General features: G+C 45.5%; 1 protein-coding gene and 1 long non-coding RNA gene across 5 annotated transcripts in view; one reads left to right on the plus strand and one right to left on the minus strand.

The window, feature by feature from the left end:
• The window catches only part of ITPR1 (inositol 1,4,5-trisphosphate receptor type 1), a 354,018-nt gene that overhangs the window by 320,271 nt on the left and 16,383 nt on the right, over positions 1–17,364 (plus strand). Inside the window, exons 58-60 of the mRNA XM_063703566.1 lie at positions 622–761; positions 1,253–1,418; positions 4,263–4,423. Coding sequence (XP_063559636.1) covers positions 622–761; positions 1,253–1,418; positions 4,263–4,423 — 467 coding nt within the window. The remainder of the gene's footprint in view (positions 1–621; positions 762–1,252; positions 1,419–4,262; positions 4,424–17,364) is intronic.
• Positions 1–17,364, minus strand: part of LOC129532546 (uncharacterized) — a 70,855-nt gene that overhangs the window by 16,035 nt on the left and 37,456 nt on the right. For 3 of the 4 annotated variants that reach the window (XR_008678306.2, XR_008678305.2, XR_010132738.1), the window contains exons 2-3: positions 17,214–17,285; positions 11,950–12,066 (exon numbers count right to left, since the gene is read on the minus strand). This is a non-coding gene — a long non-coding RNA (uncharacterized lncRNA). Of the gene's footprint in view, positions 1–495; positions 7,972–11,949; positions 12,067–17,213; positions 17,286–17,364 lie in introns of those variants that run through there. The other variant, XR_008678308.2, reaches the window with a different exon arrangement.

The raw sequence follows: 17,364 nt of genomic DNA on the forward strand, positions 1-17,364 counted from the left end.
TCTATGTCAGGCGTAGGAGGTTAAACTTCATCCAGAGGATGGTCAGGGGTTGTTGGAAGATGAGTGATGAAATCTGTGTTTTAGCAAGACCCTTCTGCAGCTGGAGAAAGGAATGAGGCTCACAGCAAGGCATGGCTTTACTGCATAAACCAGTGAGAATGAACAGCCTCCAATGTAAAGCAGTTTATCCAGAGGCCCCGCCGTGAAATATGCCTGGATGTAGTCCTCACACCATTCCCAGTGAGGAACCTGGGTCCTGTGGCATAACCCTCATCTGAGAGACAAGAGGCCTGGGACTCAGGGTTGCCAAGCAACTCATCTAACATGAAAAGACTGTTTGCAGCTGGGTCTGGGGTTTAAAACCTGAAAAGGACAGGGCATGTTTTAGATCCCACAGAGGGAGAGCAATACTACCATAGCTGGAGAAATTAGCAGCGGTTAGCGATGAAAACAGTTGCCCCAGACGACTTTAGCTTTTGAAAGAAAATACTTGGCTCTTGATTCCTTAATTTTATTCTTTCGTGTGCCTGGTGAGATGGCATTCAGGAAACAGGATTTCGAAATCCCGGTCTCTCTTTTCTCCTCACGTTTTCTCTCTGTTATTACTTGCCGTGTTCGCAGAGCTGGTCCTTGCAGAAGAAACGGAACAGGATAAAGAGCACACATGTGAGACGCTGCTGATGTGCATTGTCACTGTACTGAGTCACGGGCTGCGGAGCGGGGGTGGAGTAGGAGATGTGCTCAGGAAGCCGTCCAAAGAGGTAAATTAATCCCGAGGGGAAGGAAGGGCAAAGGGGGTGGGTGGGGTGGTTGGTGGGAGCACCGTGCAGTGGTGTTGAGTGTAAACTGAAGACGCAGAGGAAGAGCTGGGAGTAGGGCTGAGTAGCTGCGGAACTAGCTCGTCAGGCTTCTTTCCTCTCTATCACGTGAGGTGATGCCGCAAAATCAGCTGCGTGGAAAGGGTTGGCTTTGGCTCTCTGTTCAGTAGACTTAGGGACTGTTTCCATCAGGGGTTAGGCCTGATCCACCTGAACGCACAGTGAATATCCCTCCCGGCTGTGTCACACCACACTTGGAGAAGTCACAATTGAGACAGGGGATATGAAAAGAGATGCAGTTTTCAGTTTAAAAGTTGAATGCCCAATTTAATTTCTACCCAAGTAGATGAGGTCTCACTTGAGCTGTGCCCCAGGCTCTGCAGACCAAAGGGTCGCAAGGGACCCAGACTGATCCAGACACCTCTCTTTTCCAGGAACCCCTGTTTGCTGCTAGAGTTATTTATGACCTCTTGTTCTTCTTCATGGTCATCATCATTGTTCTTAACCTGATTTTTGGGGTTATCATTGACACTTTTGCTGACCTGAGGAGTGAGAAGCAGAAGAAGGAAGAGATCTTGAAGACCACGTGCTTTATCTGTGGTGAGTGTCGCTGGCCAGCTCCAGCGAGGGCGTGAAGGCCCAGCGTGGCAGAGGCATGTGGATACGGCGAGGGTGTGATGGGCTGGGTGCGTGCCCAGTTATGTGGGAGGGGGCACCGGCTGCTGCGTCCTCTTGACTCTTCTACCCTCTGCCGTGAGTGAGGCTCTCCTTGGCCTTTATTCTGCTGGGAAGTATTTACAGACCTGGGTTCTGACTGAGCTTCTACCACTCAACTAACTGTGTAACCATCATTTAGTCATTTAACATCTTTAATCCTTCTTTCTTCATCTGTAAAATGGGTACAATAACATGTCCTTCTCTGCATTATTGTGAGAATTAGGAGAGACCGCGTATGTAACACTCCTAGCTAGAACCTGGCACACTATAGGCACGGGAGGAGAAGTAGTGAACGGCTACGTAAAAGAGGTGCATGGACACCAAACAAATCATTTTCAGTATAACTACAGGAAAATATTTGTAAATGTAAACTAATCATGGAGGAATCTGGGGAGCTGAGTAATCATTTCAGGATTATTCATAATATAGCTACTAAATATATAAATTTCCTAGTGGTATGTATGCTAAAAAAAATGATCATTTTCCAATTAAAGACTTAAATTCTTTGCTTTTTGCCCCCTTAAAACCTTTTTAAGCTTTTTGCTTTGGCATAATTTCAGAGTTACAGAAAAGACATGACTATCCAAAGAATTTCTATATATTCCTCACCCAGAATCCCCAAATATTAATATTTTATCTCATTTGCTTTATACACACACACACACACATTTTCTAATGTGAGTGGCTGACAGTGATGCTTTCTCATCCCTAAATATTTTAGTACACATTTCCTAAAAACAAGAACATTCTCTTGTGTATCTACAGTATAATTATCAAAATTGGGAAATTAAAACAGATCCAATACTGTTATCTCATCTACAGACCTTATTCAGATTTCACCCTTCATTCCAATAATGTCCTTTGCAAATCCCACCTCCTGTGGGGCTTCAGTCACCATGCCTCGTTAGCCTCCGCTGACACTGTTGAAGAATGCAGGTCAATTATTTTGTAGAATGTCCCTTGATTTGAGTTTGTCTGATGTTTGCTCATGGTAAGATTGAGGGTATGTATTTTCCACAGGAATATCAAAGACATGCTGTTGTGTTCTTCTCATTGCATCATATCAGGAGGCATGTAATGCCAATTCATCTCGTAACTAGTATCTCGGCTCACTGTAACCTCCACCTCCCAGGGTTCAAGCAATTCTCGTGCCTCAGCCACCTGAGTAGCTAGGATTACAGGTGCCTGCCACCACAACTGGCTGATTTTTTGTATTTGAGTAGAGATGGGATTTCACTATGTTGCTGAGGCTGGTCTTGAACTCCTGAGCTCAGGCAGTCTGCCCGTTTTGGCTTCCCAAAGTGTTAGGATTACAGGCATGAGCCACTGCGCCCAGCCGTGATACTAACGTTGATCATTTGGTTAAGGTGCTAATTGCCAGGTTTTTCCAGTAACTCCACAAAGTTACTTTTTTGGAGAGACACTTTGTAAATATCCTGCTATTCCTTAAACTTTCACCCCTTAGCTTTAGCATTCATTGATGATGCTTGACTAACTCTATTATGATGATGGTTGCCCAATGATGATTTTTATTTTATTATTATTTCTACATTTCTTTATTGGCTTTTTATTGTAAGAAAGAATTTTTTCTTCTCCCCACGTATGTGTGTATATTTCTCTGTTTGTATTTGTAACTACATGGACTTGTGGATTTTTATTTTATTCAATGGGCTATTTATTTTGATGTTCAAATTGCTTCAGATGTGGCCAGTGAGAGCCCTTTCCAGCTGACTCCTGGGTTTAGTCATGTCATTGTCATTTTCTATGTACTTTCTTACTTTTTTGGCATCATAATATATTCCAGGCTTAAGCTCACCTTGTACATTTCCTGACCTATCCCTGGAATCAGCCATTTCTCCAAAGAGCCCTGGTTCTTTTTATCGGAGAAAGGTGTTTAGAAGCCAAGATCTGGGGACTGAGTGTGCTCATTCCTGTTGGTGTGCTGCTGCTCTCAGGGCTTATTAGGGTACAAATCTAGAGGAGAGGCGTATGCATCTGCATATGTGTGTATGTGTACACAGCACATGTATCTGCACACATCTGTGTATGTATGTATGAAAAAGGATGAATTCATACTGATACCTTTAATTCCATTTCAGCTTTACAGGGTTTATTCTTTCTCCCTTTCTCTATTTGTGTTCTTTTCTCAGGCAGTGAGGAATCCAGTTCCCATTATCCATGATATATTTATTTGATCAATCCTAGAATACGTAGAGACTAGAATTGCTCACCCCGGCCTCTTCAAATTATAAACCTACCAGCTAGAATTCAAAATTTGTTTAAAGTTCTTGTTGTCCTTACTTATTCCGCCTCCTCAAAAAACCTTAACATATCTGCATTTTGGCATTTACCTGGGCGAAGGGACTTCACGTTCCCCGGTTGCATGCAATGTGTGAGCGTGTCACATTCTCATTTTACCCCTAAACACTCCTGGAACCTAGACGGCGGTCTCCCCATTCACTAACAAGGCCACTAAGGCATGTGGAGATGAAGCAGCAACCGCTAAGTGGCAGAGGTGGGATTCAAACCCAAGTCTGTCTGACTCACAGCCTGTATTTTCCTGCCATAATGTAAACATGAATGTACTTATAAGGCCGACAGAATCCAACTCTTTATAAAGACAGGAGTGAAACCACAGCCCCCTTTCTACTGACAGTTCTGTTATTGATTTTTTTTCTTTACCAAGACTGCTTAGTTGGGGCTGGGGGATTTTTGTCTCATTTTTAGGCTTGGAAAGAGACAAGTTTGACAACAAGACTGTCACCTTTGAAGAGCACATCAAGGAAGAACACAACATGTGGCACTATCTGTGCTTCATTGTCCTGGTGAAAGTAAAGGACTCCACCGAATATACTGGGCCTGAGAGTTATGTGGCAGAAATGATCAAGGTGAGTGGAAAGGCCTCCTGGGAGCAAGGTGGACTTGGGGCCTACTGGCCTGGCTTCTCAGCTCTGAGCAAGGCCCCAGCAGCCCATCGGGGAGCTGCAGAACAAAAGAATAACATGCGATGTTGCCTGAACCCTTCTCACGGATGGGGCGCTGTGCTCTGTGAACTTCGTGTGTTCTCTGGAGTGATCCTCAGAACCACTAGATAGGTGGTATTGGCCTGTGTTAGTGGGGGAAATGTTGAGCCTCGGTGAGATTAGCACGTGAGCATGGAACTGGGGCTGGGATTTTAATCTGGATCAAACTCCATAGCCCGATTTCCTGTCGCTATGTGCATCTGCCTCTTTTCTTGATAGTGCTTTTTTCCCCCCTTCTTTTTAAATAACACCTGCTCTCTAAGAGGTGTCTTAGAGGCAAAGTGACTGCTCACTGCAGTTCAGCATGGTTTGTGTTTGCCCTCAGCCTCGCCTTTCTGGGAGACACTCTACTAATCATTAAGAAGTGATCATATGATGGAGGAATTTGAGTTCCAAATGAATCTTTTCGCTGATGGGAAGTGTGGATACTATGTCCCAGGAAGCGGGGAAGCTGCTGCAGGCTGTTAGAGAACACTTCTTGGGCAGAGTTTGCTGAGACACCAAACGTGCGCTGTGGGTGTCCCGGGCCAGCTGTTCTTTCAGACCTGTGCTTTCCGAACATCATTAAAATGTTCAGGGGTGGATAGTGGAGTGAGGAGCATGAACTGTGAAATCGAGGGAGTCTTTGTGATTCACGCTGGCTGCCTCTGAGGAGAAGGGGCCAACTCTCCTTCCAGTTACCAAGGACTTGAGTGCTCGGCCTGATAATGACTTACCCTAAAGGAGCCTGCTTTTTATGTAGATGTAATTTTCAAGCTTTTTATGTAAAGATACTGGAAGTCAGGTCTGTTCAGATAAGTATCATCACTGACAGGCCTAGAGGCAGCCAGGCTTTCAGTTTTATTGCCAGCAGGGCAGCGATTGCGTGCTTGTATTTGCTGAATACCCCGATTACAGAGGCACAGAGGCCTCTCCTAGGTTCTGGAGGGCTTTCTGGAGATTCTGTGCCGTCTGTACCCTTGAGGTCCTTAGAGTTGAATTCCATGCTTCTCGGATTTTATTGTACATATGGATCATCTGTGGAGCATGTGAAAATTCACATTTTGACTCAGCAGTCACTTCCAGGACTTGAGATGTTCTGCATTTCCAACAGCCTTCCAGGAGATGCCGAAGCTGCTGGTCCGGGAATCACCCTTTAAGTAGTAAGAGCCTCACAGAGGAGACAAAACAGATGCTTACTTAAGATTACTCTCAGAGGGGTTGTGCGAATGATGAGGAGAAATATTCCTAATCCTTTACATACAGTTGGTCCTCTTCGGTTTGTAAAATCCTCTCACCTCTAGTATTGTATTTGGTTGTTAAAGTTACGCTCCATGGGGAACCCGGAGGAAGGGACTTCTGGGGTGGGGAGAGATGGATGGAGGTTCACGGCAGAGGTAACTTTTGAAAAAGGTTTTGAAAGACAGGATGAAGACACTAGGGTCACAGATTAGCAGAAAGAAAGGAGAAAAAAAAATCAGCACAGACTGGGGAGAAAAAGACACAAGTTGCAGAATGCTGATGATGGCTTATCCCTTTTACAGATAAAAGCCAGGCTGGGGGTTAAGTGACTTCCTAGGAACAGTTCAGAAGGAGCTGAGCCAGAATTCAAACCAGGCTTGGCTGACTGTAGAAATCGCACTCCATAATCATGTTGTTGGTAGGAAACTGGGAGGGTGCTGGTGATTCTGGGAGCAGACTCCTATTTTTAAGCAGATTAGGGATTCTGATGGGTGCCAGTGTGGATTTCCACAGGTGAGGTTTCCAGGGTCAGGACACATTAACTGCAAAGTCCTCAATTCCTTTCTTTTCCTCCAGTTGTTGACACTGGCAAATTAAACCCTACTCGATCAGCATTTATACTGACACAGACCTGTCCACATGCACAGATAATGACCTTCATTTGCATTCGATGTCTTAATGTCTAAAGGAGGCCTGTACTGTTCACCCTTGACTTATGTCCCTTCTCACCCCTCACTTTGTTCTCTTGTCTCTGAAGTGTTTGAGTGGGCCCTATCTTTAAATCTTCCAGGGGCCAGTTTTGAAGTTTTCTCTTAATCACCTTACTTTCCGGTCACAGAAAACTCTGGCACACTTTTGGGTTTCTGGCTCAATCGTGGAGACTTAAAGGCGTCTTGTGAGCAGTCACTTGATAAGGATTAAGAGCCAGAGCGACCTGTAGCCTGCCACCCACCCAACCCGGTCAGAGCCTGCTGCGTGGCAACACTCTGAGAACCTGGGTGTTTGGTGTGCTTTCTCCATCCACATCATTCTTTGATTATATGAGACATCTTGTCAGAAAACCTAAAAATCTACAGCATCAAGGATTCTTCTCTGAATGTTAAAGTTGTTGCAGAACTAGATGTTCCGTGCGCTAAGTGGTGGCTCAGAGAAGCATCAGATCTACCGCTAAACGGTGGTGCCTTCTCGCCTGCACTATCTGCTGTTATGTTTAGTCTTGAAACCACATGAATCCCTGCTGCGGACTCCTAAGGGAGCATTAGCCCCATCAGGGTAGTGGCTGGGGTGCTCAGCTGAGTCATTTGGCGGGGGTGGGGGCTGGGGCCCCATGGGACCTCAGAGCTGCGGTGCAGAGGCTACAAGACCACCTGTGGGCCCCGCTTAGTCACACCCTGTGGAGGCAGCCACAGTTGGGATGAGGCCCCCACCAGCCTCCCCCCTGAGCGGGGGCATCCTACCCACTGCTGCTGGGAGGGAAAATCAGGTGATCTCTTGAATGAGCCAACCCCAGGAGGCTGTAGCTACTCCAGCGTGGAGGACAGAGAAGGGACAGCTGATGGGCAGTGGCAGAGATGGAAGGAAAAGCAGGCTGGAGGGCTCACTGCCCTCTTGCTTACCTTATGTCTTTGATACAGGCTCTTTTAGGGTATGTGGTCCTCAGGAAAAATACCTCTTGCCTAATTGCAGAAGGCTGGGGATGTTGGATTATTCTGCAGCTCTCCTTTAGCCCATGGTTGAAGATCCCAGAGACTCCTGGAGACTTGTGGAATGACAGCTGCCAAAAGGCAACCCAAGAGAACCAATGGAAAAGGCCTCAGATGCCACTCGGGCAGGGAGGAGCCCAGCTGCCCTGAGAGCAGCTCCTTGCAGACAGCAGCATCAGGGATGGCAAATGGGTTTTCATCTCACCCCACACTGGGTCATAGAATTTATCTGGGGCACTGTATTGAGAAGGGTTCTTGGAAACCCAGGCTGACTTGGAAAGAATGACATTTGACGAGTCATGAATGAAAGAGGTGTCTGTGTGCAGAGCCATGGCCCTCCCTGCCTAGTCCCATGTCCCAAGGGCACATTCCCTGCATTGGTGGCTGCTCAGCCATGTAAAAACACAACAGCCTGTCTAGATCAGATACTTCACCTTTCCTAATTCCTGCTGGAACTGCCTACAGACAAGGTGACAGGACCTCTTCTCCCTGTAGATAGAAACAGTGTGTTTCTTGTCATCTCTGGAGGGAGGGAAAGAGGGAACATGTAAAGAAGCTCTGTCTTAAGTTGAGAACTCTGCAACTGGCTGTTCACCCACAAGTTAATCTTGTTTAAACATAATAGATCATACATTTCCCTCTCCCCTTTTGGTCTTCCCCTCTCTCCTTTCACTGGAGATGGGAGTATCCCCCTCAAAGCTGGGGCCAGGCTGATGCCTACTATGAAGTCCTCACTACCCAAGAAGTGGAGGCAGAAGATCCAAGGTGAGAGTTTCCGCTCTGTGCCTTCCCTCGCTGTGTGACCCTGGGCAAGTCACGGGACTTTGCTGACCTGGGTTTCCTGTCTGTACATCGCGGTTCATACCACCTCACACATCCGTTGGGTGGTAGACATGAGCTAAATGAGACCTGGCAGGTGGGAGGCACGCATAGAGGGAGGGAGCAGGCGAAAGAGCAACTGAGCAACAGGCCCAGAGGACAGCCAGCCAGGAAGCAGGGGCTGCGGGGCTGACAGCAGAGCTGACAGAAGCATCATTTCCTATGGTTCCAAAACTCTGCAAGACACCTTGGCTGTGGGCACGTTGTCACTAAGAAAAGTCAGAGTGGGCATCTTGACTCTAAGAGCCTCCTCCCCTGGAAAATCCCTATGTCTTTCTCTCTCTTGAACTTTAAATCTTTAAGTGTCCTTCAAAGTTGAGGCAGGGCATGGTTGACGTTAGCGTTCTTTTCTCTGTTGAATTGGGCACAGATACTTGTGAATTCTATCCATGTCTTTAGTGGTTTCCTCCACTTGCTTTTACTGCCCAGAAGTAGGGCTTTCATTGATTTGGGGAGTGGACCCTGAGTTCTGTGTATTCAAGGCAAACCTCAGATTAATCATGAAATCATTCATGGTTCGCTGGTAGATTTGTCCTTCAACTCAAGCACCTGATGGAAGGCAATGCTGTCGAGTACTCAAATGACCAGGGAAATGAGCCCTCCTCCACTGTAACTCACAGTGCCGCTCATTCCCCAAGATGCAATCTCATATTCATTGACTTGGGCCCTGGACAAGCCTGGGCTTTCAGAGAAATGTGACTGTGGGGTGACCTGACATAGCCCTTGGCAGATCAAGGGAAGAGGGAAAAAATATTTCCTTTCCCTGCGGGAACTTGAATTTTGGTGCCATCATAGTTTTGGTGATAGCCTTTTTTAATAAGCAAATTTTTATTAACCTTGATCTACATTTAAGTTTTCACAGTAATTTATATGCTGCACACCCTTTTTTGAATAATTTTAGCACTGTTTGGCTTTGCTCTAGTGCCAACTAAACTGAGAATTTGTGTTAGTCTATAGATGATGATTTGAAAGGCCATGCTATTGGAGCTATTTAATCTGAATAAGTGGTGAATTCATTATGAGCACTTTGCCTGAGAGAATTTAGATACTGCACCCTGGGCATGTTGTAGGTAAAAGACCAAATATTTGATTCCCAGCAAAGAAACAGCAGCCCATTTTTCTAGTATAGTCAAATGCAGGAGACGAAATTCTTCTTGAAAATTAGAAATTTGAGCAGCATTAAGAAGGAAGGTTGGTAAAGAAGACCAAACAGTAACTTAAGTACACAACAGTAACAATATGAAACTAACATAAGTGCCCATCAACAAATGAATGGATAAAGAAAATGTGGTATATAGACACAATGGAATACTATTTGGCCATAAAGAAGGAATGAAATCCTGTCATTTGCAGCAGCATGGATGGATCTGGAGGCCATTATCTGAAGTGAAATAAGCCAAGCACAAAAAGACAAATATTGAATGTTCTCATTTATATGTGGGGGCTAAAAAAAAAAAAAAATTGATCACGTGGCAAGTGGAAAGATAGATAACAGAGACTGGGAAGAGTGAGTCAGGGGAAAAAGGAAAGGAGGAAGAGAAATGGGTTAAAGGGTACAAACATCCAGTTAGGTAGAAGGAATATGTTTGGTAGCAGAGTAGCATGACTATAATTAACAAAGACGTGTGGTGCTTGGGTGATGGACGCCCTAGATACCTTGACTCGATCACTAGGCACTATATACATGTAACACAATTTCATATATACCCCATACATTTGTACAAATGAAAAAAATATAAGACATGTCTTCTGCTAATTATAGATTTCACTTCTGTATGTTGGAATTCTGCCCCGTTAACATAACTCTTATATTTTCAGAGGTGTGTTTTTGAGTGGATTGCATATAAAGACGACCTGATCAGATAGAACACTGTCCATCTACATTTCAGAAGGTCCCGATACCTTGGTCTACTCTGGCTACTTCTCTAGGACAGCATATTCGTCGACTAACGTGGACAGTGAAATATCGGGGGAGAACCTGCCCCCCCATGGTAGCTAGAGTGTTCTGGAATGCACCAGCGCTGCTGTTTCTGGAGGAGCAGTCTGTGCTGGGCCCTGCTTTACCCCGGGAAGGGCAGATTGGATAGTAAGGAATAGGTCGTGTGTAATCAGTGTGCAGGAAATAAACACTGTATGTGCATGATCTCACTCAATCCTCATCACAGCATGGTAGGTGGCACTATTAACACTTTATAGATGGGAACCTAAAGCTCAGGAAGGTTGAGCAACTTTAGCAGGGTCGCGGCGCTGGGAAGTGCTAGAGCCAAGACTGAAATCCAGAGCTGCTGAACCAGAACCCACCCTCAGGTTGTCCTGACCCACATATCCACATGTGGTTACCTGTGTGCACATGCACACAGCCCTCCTGTCAGTCTGCAGCCATTGGCTGGCTGGCGGCATCTGGTTTGGACTGGCGCATCTTAGACTTGGACTGGCTTATCTCCCATCCCTGACCCCGAGTGATACTGAATTAGCCTCCTTTAAAAGAGGCAAGATGCAGGAAAGGCCCCTTTGCGGGTAGAGAGGAGAGTGGGAAAGAGGATCTCCCGGGGATACTGACTGGCTCATGCATAAATCAGTAAGACAGGAGTTAGATGGGGTGTGACTTTCAGAGCTGCTGCTGCCAGCAACCACTGCTCAGACAACCACTTCAAAACCCTAGGGGTTGTTGAGATGGTAGGAGTTCAGGAAAGGGTATCAAGTGCAGCCCTTGCAAAGGATGTATCTGAAATATATGTTAATTTTGACCTGCTGAAATATGAGAAACTTCACTACCCTCACCTTAGCTTGAAACAGGGAATGACATGTCCTTTGGTGGCCAGATTTGGGAGGTGTCTAAGTAAAAGGAGAAGGACGATTCACTAGACCCACAGCCAGACTGGAGCTTCCACACCCAGGTGACTCATCTGAATGAGTTTAACTCCCGAATAATTACACATGAGAATGTCTGCTCCATCATCCTTTAAGCCTGGTGCTGAGTTTTTCTCACAGTGGGGGTAGACACCTCCCTACTTTCTCTCTTTGCCTCTCCTGCTCCCTCTTCCTTGCCCTCAACATTCCATTGGAGATTTTCCAGTTTGTTCCATTACGGGTTAGTTCACTTGACCTCTTCAGAAACTAGCTATACAGGATCCAGAAGCAAAGGAGCAATTTTCCAGATCAAAAGTAGTCTCAATGTGGCAGCAAGTGGGATGCTCTCAGAAGGTGGTGGGGTGCTTTTGCATAGGAGGGGAGAGTCCAGGAGCCCGCATTCTTGGAAAATGCTTTCCTGAGAGCTGCGGGTAATTTGCTTCAAAAAAAGTAACACGCAAAAGAGCCTTTTTGCCTGACAGCACCTCCTGGGTAACATTTCCAAGCAAATAAGTTCTATTAGCTAATTCAGTGCTACTAAACATCTATGAGGAAACATTATGAGAAGATTCAAAAGCAGTAGGACATCTGGCCCTTGTGTTTATCTGTATTTGATAAGATGACACAGGAAGCAAATACAGAAAGCAACGTGTTAACAAGGGCAAAAGATCAAAATGGAAACTTAATACCTGCGTGTCACTACCTTCTGTTTAAAAGGGGAACTGGCTGAAGTCTTACCTTGACTCAAGAGACAGCCTGTGAAATCTGCAGACACTTTCTGAAGTTGGGGACAACAGCTTCCAGCCAGAGGCAATGCAAGGAACCAAGTGCAGGGGCTGGTGGGAGTAGAGTTACCTGCAGATCATAATGAGATAAGAGTAAGGACCCAGGTGTGGGGGAAAAGATGGTGGCAGCGGTGACTGGAGCCAAGAAATGAGCATAAAAATTCACACAGCCATCATGGGGCGTCTCACTTTAAGGAAATCAGAAGTTGGAGACCCTGCCAGACAGCACTTAGGTGCAGGAGAGAGGAAGGGCGAGTCCAACAGGGCGTGCACTTAACCCTGGTCTGACCTTTCTGCCTGCCTGTGCACCTCCTCCGTGCATGAAGCAGGCAGCTCCTGGCTGTTGATAAAGTGCCGTGGACACCTTCTGCTTCGTGCAGATGCACGATGATGGGTTTGGGCTTTTATTCTGAATTCCAGTGAGGATGCTGGCAGGAAGGGAGTGCCTAGGTATGTTCCTAGAATATTGATATTTCAACATTGGTAGTGCTGAGCAGCAGCTTTCCTTGTGGCCTAACCTGGGAGGCCACGAGCATTGGTTAAAATGTCACCTGGGCTCTGACAAGCCCTTAACCATGGGTGAGGATACAGCCTGTGCTGCCTGCCAAATACGATTCCCAGAATGCCCCCTGAAGTTAGCTGGCACCACGGCAGAGTCAAGAATATCGGAGCAGGGAGGAGTGAAGAGGGATTTGGCACTGGCTTCCCGGTGGCTGGAAACAGTGTGTCAGCGTCATTGGACTCGCCGCCCAGCCAGCCAGCCAGGCCTCTCTCACCCCACCCTGTGCACTTGAGCTTGGGTTCGTGTCAGTGGCAGCTGCACAAAGCAGTTGCTGAGCTTAAGTTTCCCCACCCAGCCTTAGAACACATTCTGCCCTTTAGTCTAGAGAGGATGAAATCACCCCTTGTTCCGTGCAGCACTTCACTGGCACTTTCCTTTCATTGTGAAGCACTTGGCGTTTGGGCCCCGGTTCTGCACTGACCTCCCAGTGCTCTCCTCCGAATTTCCTACATTCTGACCTTCGTGGAGGGTGTGCCAGGTGCTGTTTGTAACAATGAGTTGAGCAGAGCCATGATCCTCCCTGAAGGAGCTTGTGTGCTAAGGGAGAGCATGGGGCGTGAGTCAGGTATACCCAAGAGTCTAGTCTGTGAGACTGTGCAGGACATGAGGGTTATGCATAGACATTGTTCCATCAGCCACTGAAGACTGGCTTCACTGCATGAAACCACTTCTCCCCATTGGCTACTTCGTCCAAGGATGTATGAGTTTGTACATGCTTATTATACACACGAAATACCTGCATACATGCACATTTTCCTCAACTTGGCAGATCTGATAAGCTCCAAAAGTGCATTTTCTCCCCCCGCCCACACCCTGACCCACCCTCCTGCTCCTTCCCCGACAGCACCACCACTGTGCTGCCCCGCTTGCCCTTTACTTCCAGACGTCCTAACTACATTTGTAACTCCCCTGCTTCAACTCCTTTATTTCCTGTGTATTCTAAATATTGACTGTGTCTGGTAGAGCTGGACTATAGTATATGATACTGAGAAGTGTGTCACCATAAAAATGCACTTATAAAACTGCTCTCACCTGGAAAATGTTCCGAATATGACTGTCTACATCAGGTATATATATTCAGAGTTCTTTAAAACCTGCGTCTTTACACTGAAGCCTACTGTCATGTCTCTAGGGAATGTGAGAATGAGGAAAAGATGTTAGTATTTAGGGATAGTCATTTGTATGTGAAAGCTATACAAGGTGAACTAGACTGAGTTTCCACCTTTTACAAATCCTCTCTCTTCAGGGCCTCAGTTTTACCACCTATAAAATGAGGAAGTTGAATCAAAGCGTCTCTTGTGCCCTTTGTAGGGTCTAAGATTCCAATAAGCAACACTCAGAGTGGGGATAGGAGTTCGTGAAATATGAAACAGGAAGGTGTGATCCTTAGGGTCTGGGTCAGGGATCAGAGTACAAGGGGCTGGTTAGAAAAGGGGAGGGTTTGGAAAGGATTAAGGAATTTGGAGACCATCCACATGGCAGATGATCTCTTTCCCCCTAAAGAGATCTAGCTGTGTGGAACTTTTCTTCCAAACCACTCTTAAGTCAATAACAGTGCTGGTACCCTTCTCACTCCTTCATGAAGTCCTGTAGATGGTGAGACAGATAACATCTTCCATCACTTCTTTCTCGGTGTGTCTAGGCAGGACTGACCTTGCGTAAAACCATTTCAGCTCAGAGCTTTCCAATATAAAAGCCCATCCGATGATAAAGCTGAGATGGAACGTGGTTGTGTTGCAGCAGCTTATTGGTGAGAATGTGTGTGTGTGTGTTTCAAAGATAAATGTATCTTTCCCTGAAACAACAGCATAGAACTTTGGAAAGATGTTTCCCTAGGCTTAAAACAAACACAATGTATTGTTGTATAAAAGTAGTAACGGATCAAAGTTGAATACTACTGGAATCCAGAAAAGAATAGAAGAAAACCACGAAAATTGCTAAAATCCTCATACACAGCCACTGGGAATGTTCTGGCATATTTCTTAGCTAATTGAAAGTGCAGGGGAAGTTGCCTAAGTGGGATGTCATAAGCCAGCTTGGACGCTGATGTGGGGAGAAGGGTGAGTGAGCCTGATTGTTCTCTATTCAGAGTCTCAAATGGGCGCGCCCTGCCCTTGTCCAGCACGGGTGGCCGGCCCCACCTTTTTCTCCTCCTGTCCTCTGGTTTCCTCAACCTGGCAGCCTAGGTGCCCAGGACCCAGCAAGTGTGCACCCTGTGTACCATGGTCCCTGTGCACCATGGCACCCTGTGGGTGCCCAGGAAATCCTCCACCTGTGACCCCAGAGTGACTTGATTATTCTGAGGCTGGCTCTTCCTAGGGATTTCATCAGAAACGGGTGTGGTTCTCTCTGCTGGGATGAGCCCATCTTTGTTGCGCTGTATCATCCAAGAACAACTATGGAGTCTGGGAAGGGTGATTGGTCATTCCAGTCCAGCTGAAGATTATATAATGTGGCCTGTTTTGGTAATGTCATTCAGAGCTCAAAAACAGAACCAGACTGACACCTTGATTTATGCAGTTTGGATACCCTTCATGTGGCTTAGTTGGTAAAAAGAGAAATCAGTATCCCTAAAATTTTTATCCCAAAGAAAGAAAGGAACTAACTTTACACAGGAGCTGAGCACTGAAACTAGAGTCAATACGTGGATTGCAGTGCTGACTCTATCCCAGCTCTAGGCAGATGACATACTGATTTATAATACTTTTGCATAATGCTTTCCAGTTTATGGGACATTTTTATAGCCATCTGATCCTTACAGTAACCCAGTGAGGTAGCTGGTGAGGTGATCTCTTTCAAAAAAGAAAGAAAGAAAGAAAATAGACCAGGTTGGTGAGCTAGCTGACTTATACACTCATTCACCATCCTGTATACACACAACTGAAACTCTTCTTATTACAGGCCATTGCTTTTTCTACTGACACACTAATGTCACAAGGCTGTGGCAGAAATGTACAGAACCTGTGAAATACAGGGATATTAATATGCATGTGGTCTGAAGTCACTGTACTTTTGGGACAAAGAGAACTAAATTCCTTGAATTTGGGGCTGGCCAACAAATTCCGGGTATGGAATCCCATTTTTAAAAAATTAATAGACTCACAAGATAGAAGAAGAAGAAAAAATTAAAAAGAATAAAAGGACGATAATTTTTTAATAAGAAAAAATTACTAGACTTTATTTTTTAGAGCAGTTTGAAGTTTACAGAAAAATGGGGCAGAAAGTACAGAGTTCTCATACATGCCCTTCTCCTCCTGACTTCCTGCCAGTTTCCTCTGTTAGTAACGTTTTGTATTATTGTGGCCTGTTTGTTAAGATTTGATATGCCAATATTGGATACATTGATATTAATGTCCCTCCATCATTTGCTGCTTACTTTTCATGTTGTGCATTCTGTGGGTTTTCACCAATGCAAATGACACGTATCCACCATTAGAATATCATACAGAATAGTTGCTGCTCTAAAAATCCTCTGCACACCTCCTATTTATCACTCCCTCCCCCTGAGCCTCAGGCTGTCTCTGATCTTACTGTGTCCAAAGATGGGATCCATTTTTTAGGGTTTTTTTAAAACACGTAAAACAGTTTTTTGTTTTTTGTTTTTTTTTTTTTTGTGAAACGGAGTCCTGCTCTGTTGCCCAGGCTGGAGTGCAGTGGCACCATCTCGGCTCACTGCAACCTCTGCCTCCTGGGTTCAAGCGATTCTCCTGCCTCAGCCTCCCGAATAGCTGGGATTACAGGCACATACCACCATGCCCAGCTAATTTTTTTGTATTTTTAGTAGAGACAGGGTTTCACTATGTTGGCCGGGTTGGTCTCGAACTCCTGAGCTCAGGTGATCCATCCACCTCAGCCTCCCAAAGCACTGGGATTACAGGCGTGAGCCACCATGCCTGGCCTATAATAGATATTAAGCTCAGGTGATCCATCCACCTCAGCCTCCCAAAGCACTGGGATTACAGGCGTGAGCCACCATGCCTGGCCTATAATAGATATTATTAAGTGGCATTTCAGAGCTACTGAACATAAAGATGACTATTTTTTCACCAAAACCAACAGATTCTGTGTTTTTGTTTTTGGAGGGTTAGGTTTCATTTCGTTTTGCTGTGATCTTAGAAAAATTAGCTCTAAAGATTAAATTTTTTTCTTCCTCTTCAATGAAAATAATCACCCTACTAGCTCATAAAAGGGACAAATGATTTAAAGTCCGTTAAGTGTCCCATATTCCTGCTTTTGAAGACATAAATATTATCTTCAAGCCTCCTCCTCCTGACATTTTCTGAGGGTTTAAATACATGGGGAGGCCAAATCTCTGTTTCCAGGCCTACCCCATACCCCCTTCTAGCTATTTCCATCACCTGAGCATCCCTAGGCATTCTGAGAGCATCCAGTTTGTCTTCCTGCCTGGTAAGAGCAGTAGACATGAAGCTGCCATTTGAGTTGGAAAGACCATCTTTGCCTCCTCGCATCTTCCCAGAAGGGATTCTCAAGGGCAGAGAAAGCAACAAGAGCATTTTTCTAGGACCCATCTTCTCTCCCATGACCCTTTCTTTTGCCCTCAAGTCCCCTCACCCTCAACACCTCATTCTCTGATTTGGCTATAAAAGATTCAACAAAAATGTTCCATCGTTTAGGTGGTAAACGTAATACTCTACCTGAGCAGACTTTCTCTGAGGAGGTGATTGATTACTCGGTAGTCTTTCTTAGAACAGCCTCTTCTTTTGAACCTGGGAAGAAAAAAAAATACCCCACTTCTCAGAATGATTCGCATTTGCATCATACAATCCAACTTCCTCCTCCGTCTGT

Source organism: Gorilla gorilla, chromosome 2, assembly GCF_029281585.2.
Source record: "Gorilla gorilla gorilla isolate KB3781 chromosome 2, NHGRI_mGorGor1-v2.1_pri, whole genome shotgun sequence".
NCBI classification, from domain to species: Eukaryota; Metazoa; Chordata; class Mammalia; order Primates; family Hominidae; genus Gorilla; species Gorilla gorilla.